Raw genomic sequence first — 7,731 nt, 5'->3', positions numbered from 1 at the left:
GGCCCCACCTTGGCCACCCCCGCCCCCAACCCGGGCGCCCCTCACCGCTGGCGCCCCTGCCCTGCCTCGCCCCCGGGGCCCGGCTGGGGCGTGTCGTTCCGAGCCGGCGTCGGGTTCTGTCCGGTCGGCAGCAGAGTCGCTCGCACAACCCGGGACAGCCAAGCCCACTCGTGCGCTCCGGGCTGCGGGCTCCGGCCCTTCCAACACCCTCTGTCCCCGCGCCACAGGCTAACCGGCTGGAGAAGGCGGCAGCCGCGGCCTACACCTTCCTGCAGAGGAACCCGAAGCACGAGCTAACCGCCAAGTATCTCAGCTACTACCGGGGGCTGCTGGACGCGGCCGACGAGCCCCTCACAGACTTGGAGGCGCAGCCCTACGAGGTGGTGTGTAGGGGTAGGGCTGACCCTGACGCTTGTAGAGGAGGGGAGGTGTTGGGACGTCTCCCTGACCCTTACCTGTGCCCCTCCAGGCCGTGTTCCTCAGGGCGGTGAAGCTGTACAACAGCGGGGACTTCCGCAGCAGCACGGAAGACATGGAGCGGGCTCTGGCCGAGTACCTGGCCGTCTTTGCCCGGTGCCTGGCTGGCTGCGAGGGGGCCCACGAGCAGGTGGACTTCAAGGACTTCTACCCAGCCATAGCAGGTACTCCCCAGCCCCTGCAGCCCCCTGCGGGTGTCCCTCTCATCCATGGGGCCCTGCTTCCCAGAACCCCTAAGGCCTCTTCACACAGGTACCCGTCCCATACCCTTATGAAGCACCCAGCAAGTTCTTGGGAGGTGGGCAGGAGTAAGGTGTTAACTTTCCCCGGGAGCCTGCAGTCCGGCTGAGAGGGACAGGCTACAGTCCTGACTGTCCACGGTGTGGGCATGGGTGCAGAGAGGTGGGGACATCCCCAAAGGGTCTGGGGACATTTGGGTTCACAGGCCTTCCAGGCAGAGGGCAAAAGTGCCAAGGGGGTGTGTGCAGAAACAGCCCAGCAGGTGTGGGCAGAAGGCAGTCTGTGGCCAGAAATCGCACCTAGTCTGGGGATTCCTAACTGCAGGGTCCCTCAGCAGGGGCAGAAAGGACTGTCCTGAGCTTCTCTATCTAGGCTTCAGTCCCACCGCCAAACCTCATCTGCCCCGGGATGCTCCTGCTCCCTCTGGTTTTGGGGCGGGGGTTGAGTGGAGGGGGTGATAAGTCAGCCCAGGCCACACGGGTTGTGCTTAGCACTGCCCTTAGCATGCTGAGTGAAGTCTTCACCTCCTGTGATCTCACAGGCTGGGCGGGCCCCAGCTTCTCACCACTGCCTCCCGCCCCCTAGATCTCTTCGCAGAGTCCCTGCAGTGCAAGGTGGACTGTGAGGCCAACTTGACCCCCAATGTGGGTGGCTATTTCGTGGAGAAGTTCGTGGCCACCATGTATCACTACCTGCAGTTTGCCTACTACAAGTGTGAGCCTCCTGCCGGGCTTGGGATGGGGGGCGGGGGCGGGGAGAGCACTGTGCTGGGAGTGTCACAGAGTCGTAGGGAGCCATCCCTGGAAGTGAGGACCCTGGGTGACAGGAGGGAAGGCTGGGGGTGGTGGGCAGGTGAGAGGGTGGGAAGGAACAGAGAGCAGCCTTAGGAGAATTCAGGGTTCCCTTGGGTAAATGACTGGGTAGCCACCAAACTGCATGGCACTTCACAGTTTACAAACCCCTGCCATGTCTGTTTATCTCACGTGATGCTTTCACCAACCCCCCCCCAGCAGCTGACATGACTGGACCCATTTTTCAGATGAGAAACTGAGGTTCATACAGTGCAATGGGGCCATGGGTCACATGGCTAATGAGAAGTAACACCAGGACTTAACGGCCCTCCTTGTCTGGGGGAGATCCTGGGCCTCAGCTGGGACTGGGATGCATGATCTCCAGCGTTCCTGCAATGCTAAGATGCCAAGATTCAGGTGGAGGCTGGAGTACAGGAGCTGAGGACCAAGGAGCCAGGAGACCCTTCATGGGTCCAGGTGGCAGAGCTTGAGGGCCAGGCTGCAGGGCTCTCATTCCCCAATGCCATTATGCTCCAGCTGTGTGAGCTTGAGAAACCTACCTAACCTCTCTGTGCCTCGGGTTTCTTGTCTATAAAATGGGGATGATAATAACAGTGAGGCTGAAATGAATTATACGGGCCTGGCACATGGCAAGTGCCCAGTACATTCTAGCTTGCGTTATTATTATTTGGGTGGGGTGAGGTGGCCAAAAGATCTTCCGGGAGGCAGCTGGGCAGCCGGGAGCACTGGACTGAGTTGGGAGATGGGGATGGGCTAGGAAGGTGTTGTCCCTGAAGGTGGGGAGGTGTCAGGGCTACTCCTCACTTCTGTCCTGCCCACAGTGAACGACGTGCGCCAGGCCGCCCGCAGCGCCGCCAGCTACATGCTCTTTGACCCCAAGGACAGCGTCATGCAGCAGAACCTGGTGTATTACCGCTTCCACCGGGCTCGCTGGGGCCTGGAGGAGGAGGACTTCCAGCCCCGGGAGGTGGGCACTGCTTTTGGAGGCACTCTTGGTTTAATAAAAAAAAAATCCTGGCCTGTCTGGAAGGCAGGATGGGAAGGGAAAAGAAAGACTATGGGTTGTGGTTGGCGTCCTGGGTTCAGAGCCAGCCCCACCAGCTGAATGGGCCTGGGAACATTACTGATCCTTTCCGAATATGTGGCCTCACCTGCAAAATGGGAGTGGTACTACCTACCTCAACAGCACTGCCGGGCTGTGGGAGGCCCAAAATACCTGCCTCTCCCTGCCTGCTCCCCGCCCCACCCTCATCACTCTCACCGCTGTCCTTCGCCCTTCTTCCCCAGGGGCCGCCTAGTTTGGACCAACTAAGGAACCCCTGGGAATCTAGGGCAAGACTGGCCGTCATGGGGCACATGGTGCCACTCTTGATTTCCTTATTCGTGGCAGACGTTGCTAATGGATTAGGGAACTCTTTTTTTTTTTTTTTTAAGTTTTTGTTGGTTTTTTTGTTTGTTTGTTTGTTTGTTTATTCGAGAAAGAGAGAGTCAGCCAGCGAGAGANTATTTATTCGACAGAGATAGAGACAGCCAGCGAGAGAGGGAACACAAGCAGGGGGAGTGGGAGAGGAAGAAGCAGGCTCACAGCAGAGGAGCCTGATGTGGGACTCGATCCCATAACGCTGGGATCACGCCCTGAGCCGAAGGCAGACGCTTAACCGCCATGCCACCCAGGCGCCCCAGGGAACTCTTTCTAATAGAGCCCTCAGAATCCTCCTTAACCCAGGCTCTCCAAGCAGCTGTGATTTTTTCCGTCAGCATGTGAGCTGATACCTGTTGAGCTGAGAAAGGGTGGGAGGACCCAGATCCTAACCACTTGGCTCCTCCCCCATCGGGCGGCAGGGTCTGGCTTACTCCAACTTCCATCCCTCCTCTCAGGAGGCCATGCTCTACCACAACCAGACCTCGGAGCTTCGGGAGCTGCTGGAGTTTGCACATATGTACCTGCAGTCGGATGATGAGGTAAGCGGCCCCCTGTTCTCTAGGCTGGGCCATGATGGAGACCCTTGATCTTTTCTGAGGGGCTGCTGCGCCAAAGCCCGGCCCCACCTCCTGGTCGTCAGCTGCTGTGAAGCAGGGGAGACTCACCTGTCCCTCTCTATACCCGCCCTTCTTTCCCCGCTCAGTATTCCCATGCTCCCCTTCGCTACGTGTCTGAATCTTGCCCAGTAATTCCCCAGCCCAGCTCAAGTGGCAGCTCCTCCAGGAAGCCCTCCCTGCGTGCCCTGGCTCTGTCTCCTGGGCTTGCAGTGCCAGCTCTGACCCTCTGTGCCTCCCCGGACCTGAAGTGATTTGCAGCCCTGGTCCATCTCACCCCCAGCCCCCTTCTCTGGCCAGTCTCCCAGAGGACTGTGCTCTGGGGTGGGAGACCAGGTTATTCCCAGCTTTCCCACATCACCGGCCACAGAGCTGGCATTGGGAAACGGAGTTGGAGTAGAACCAGTGAACGAAGGAATGCAGTATGCCAGGAAGGAAGGACTGCAGCGTGGTACCTTGATTCTGAATGAGGGTTTGAGAGTCTGAATTTCAGTGAGGTGTTGTGCTCAGTGCTGATTTATCCATTCCCCCCTTCGTTCACTCACCCATGCCCCTACTCATCACATACGGGGGCAGGGGGTACACCGTTGGCACCCCTGCTTTGGCGACAGCCAGACTTGGCCCTGCCACTTACTGGGTGGGCAGCCTCCAGGCAAGTCTTAGGTAGCTCTTGAACTTCCGTTCCTGCGTCTTGAACGGGGAGGGTGATGCCCACGTCACACCATTGTGGTGGCAGTGAAATGAGATCAAGTATGGAAAGCACTTAGTACAGGCGCTCCATGAATGGTGCCATTTTGATCACTGTTATTCGTGGCCTGCTGTTTACAGACACCGTGTGGGGCTGGGGTGAGCTGATGAAAGGCACAGCCCTTTTCCCAAGCAGCTCACAGTCTAGTGGGGGAGGCACAAACAGCGCTCAGGGGAGGTCAGCACAGGCCACTGGAGGAGGGCTGCAGATGCAGCTGGGCTCACGGGCCAGGGTCGCATCCTGGAGCGCCTGACGTTGGCGGGGTCAACGAGAGCTGTCCAGGCACGGGGCGGGGGGGTGGTGGTGGCTGGGGGAAGCAGTCATGTTCCTGGCCAGGAAACTGCATGAGCAGACAGTATGCGTGGACTCGCACTGTTTGCTGTGGAATTCATGCTTAAAAGGAGGGCCTTGGAGAGGGAACGCTTATGCGGACATCGAATTTTTGCTGGGGGAGCACTGGCTCTGGGAGCGGCATTTTGGGAGGGGGACCTTGTGGGAGAAACCCTCAGATCAGTCCCTGGTGGGATCTTGAGACTGGGGAAGGAGGGGCTTTGGGGCCTGAGATGGGATTGGGGAGGTGCCTCGTCCAGGAAGGGAGCCCGTCTAGGCGTGCACCTGCTGTGACCTCCTATCTCTCCCCGCCCTGGGGCTGCTCTAGATGGAGCTGGAGGAGACAGTGCCGCCTGTGGGGCCCAAGGATCCGCCGTCTGATGCCGAGTTCGAGGGGGACGGGGACTACGAGGAGGGCATCTATGCTGACTGGTGGCAGGAGCCGGATGCCAAGGGTGACGAGGCAGAAGCCGGTCAGTGACTAGAGTCCTGGCGGAGGGTGGGGCTGCAACCTGGGATGGAGGTTGGCCACAGAAGGATCTGCGGCCTGTGGGGCAAAGGCGGTTGGCATGCTGGGACCCCTCCTCTGGGGGGTTCTAGCCTGTTAGTCAACCCTGTCCCACCTTGTGTGTGAGGGGGTGGCATCCTCTCCGGAGCTGGGACGGAGCTGGGACCCAGCTGAGACCTGTCGCAGGGAGCCTCCCTCCTGCCTGCCCCCATCCCCCCAGGACAGCACCCAGATGCTTGTTGGGAGTGGGTGGGGGCCTAACCCGGTGCCCCCTCCTTTCCCTTCCAGAGCTGGAGCCTGAACTAGCATGAGAAGAGGGCCACCCTTGCACCCCTCAAGAGCTGGGAAAGCCTGGGCCCAATGGTACCGCCCCCACCAGCCTGGGCAGCAGCAAGAACTATTTATTAAAAATGTAAAATGGACATAGCTGACCAGGCCCCATCCCATCCGACCTGTGAGCGCTGCTCCCCAGGTCCCTCCTGTGTCCTCTCAGGCTCTCTGGCCACAGGATGCTGGTGCTCTGGCTGCTGACGGCTCGTCCTCCTCCCTGGTGCTCCCTCACCTGGACGGCCTCCTGGAGGAGAAGGTTCCTGCTCTCCAAGCTGGGTCTCAGCCTGGATTTCCGAGACAGCAAAAGGGCAGCTGGTGTCATGAAGAGCACTGGACCAGGAGTCCAGTAGTTCCTGGTACACTGGCAGTGGGTGCTCAATAAATGTTTCTTGTTGAATGAACTGCAGTACCTGGGGTCCAGTCTCCCCTGGGTTGAGGGTGTGGGTCGTTCCCTCCCCACTTCTGCGTCCATCTCCCCTCCTGTGTAAATATGGGGTGGGCAAGGGGGCACAGTTTGGCCTCAGGGGACGCTGGACTTTTTTTTTTTTTTTTTTTTGAGAGCAGAGTGCAATTGCAGATCTGCCCACCAGGGGGCGTGAGCACACAGTTCCTTCCCCAGTCCCTGGAAGGTGGTTTCAGATTTCTAAGATGAGATGTCCCCTATTTTCCTGGTTCAGCATTGCTTCCCTCATGAGTGTGGTGGAGCATGGGGAGGGGGCTAAGGACATTTCCGGTTCTTACTTTCTAGGCATTTCCTGACCCAGGTTCTCTGGGGTCTGAGAAACATGCCCTGCCCTGCTCTGTGCCCATTCTCCCATTCTTCAGCAGAGGTTGGGCTCCATCTCAGCAGCCAGAGGGGCCTTGGTGATGCAGCTTGATGACATGAGACCTCATGGTGGCAGTGGAGCTGCCAGAGCCTCTTGCCCACTCTTCAGCTCTAGGGGGCGGAGTCCGGAGCTGCAGAGGTAGGGGTGATGCCAGGTGGCTACTGTTTAGTGCTGTGACGCACCAGTGTCCTCCCCCATGTTCCACAGTGCGGGGGGCAAAAGGGGCCTCTCTGGAGAGGGACCCTGGGCCAGGGCCAGGCAGGCGACAATTCTGCCCGAGACTCCCTGTGTTTCAGGCCTTCCAGGGGGCAGGTGGTGTAGACAGTTTCTCTTCCTACTGGAGGGTAGAGCTCATGCTGGGAAGCCCGCCGCCCTGCCCTCCCCGCAGATGTGCCAGGTGACCTGGCCTGGGCCCTCCCCCTCTCTGTGCCCAGGAGGACTCTCTGCCTCCCCTCGAACCCCTCCCCTAGGTCTCTGGTGGGGACTAGGACAAGAAGGCCAGAGTCAGTCTGGAGCAGGGCTGGGTCAAGGCTGAGGGCACCGGTGACCTCACTCCCTCTCTGCCGTAGGTGGGTCCGCGGTGGTAGCATCTCGTCAGAGCTCCCAGGTGCCAGGGTGGGCCTGCCCCACCCCACCCCTTTCTAGCTGCTGTGCTGTCAGCTTGCTCTGACGCCCCGCCCCCTGTTTCTGGGCGGGGCTGCCCTTGGGGCTGGCACTGGAGAGGGTGGGGAGCCGGGATGTGCTGGAGCGTGCCTGCCTGCGTGAGTAGGAGCTTTGGAATCTGGACAGCTGGGTGTGAGCCTGAAAGGGTACGTGTGCAACAGCAAGAAGGTCTGTGTGCCCGTGTGTTGCGTGCATGCATGGGTCTGGGTGTGAGCCTGCGTTCCCGCGTCTGAGAATGTCTGTGGCGGTTTCACGGGTGGCTGGGTGTTTCTGCACGTGGTCCAGGAGCGCGCCTGCATTCATGGATGTGTTTCTGGAGGGGTTCGCTCCCTCAGCACGTTTTTATTGAGCCCCTAGTATGTGCTAAGCAACTTTAGGTGGCTGGCATACAATAGCAGGCAAAACAGGCCAAACACCCTGCCTTCACGGAGCTCGCCTCCCAGCAGAGGGGCCTGCAGTAAACAATAAATGTTATATTTTTTAAAGATTTTATTTATTTATTAGAGAGAGAGCGCGCGCACAGGAGTGGTGGGGAGGGGCAGAGGCAGAGGGAGAAGCAGGCTCCCTGCTGAGCAGGGAGCCCAACAAGGGATTTGATCCCAGGCCCCGGGGATCAGGACCTGAGCTGAAGGCAGATGCTTCACCGACTGAGCCACCCAGGTGCCCCAACACTAAATGTTATAATAAATAAATTATATGGTTAGTCTGATCAATCAGAAAAGTAGAGCTGGGGAGGAGGGATGGGCAGAACGGAGGGGA

At 59.2% G+C, this 7,731-nt stretch overlaps 1 protein-coding gene across 1 annotated transcript in view; it reads left to right on the top strand.

Moving 5' to 3' along the window:
* P3H4 (prolyl 3-hydroxylase family member 4 (inactive)) overlaps window positions 1-5,883 on the top strand; it is a 7,259-nt gene extending 1,376 nt beyond the window's left edge. The window contains exons 2-8 of the mRNA XM_034640686.1: window positions 104-383; window positions 470-641; window positions 1,303-1,431; window positions 2,351-2,496; window positions 3,408-3,491; window positions 4,973-5,117; window positions 5,441-5,883. Coding sequence (XP_034496577.1) covers window positions 104-383; window positions 470-641; window positions 1,303-1,431; window positions 2,351-2,496; window positions 3,408-3,491; window positions 4,973-5,117; window positions 5,441-5,463 — 979 coding nt within the window. The 3' untranslated portion in view covers window positions 5,464-5,883. The remainder of the gene's footprint in view (window positions 1-103; window positions 384-469; window positions 642-1,302; window positions 1,432-2,350; window positions 2,497-3,407; window positions 3,492-4,972; window positions 5,118-5,440) is intronic.
* The last annotated feature ends 1,848 nt before the right edge of the window (window positions 5,884-7,731 follow it).

This window comes from Ailuropoda melanoleuca, chromosome 13 (genome assembly GCF_002007445.2).
Source record: "Ailuropoda melanoleuca isolate Jingjing chromosome 13, ASM200744v2, whole genome shotgun sequence".
In the NCBI taxonomy this organism is placed as follows: Eukaryota; Metazoa; Chordata; class Mammalia; order Carnivora; family Ursidae; genus Ailuropoda; species Ailuropoda melanoleuca.
This window is presented reverse-complemented; position numbering and strand designations above follow the sequence as displayed.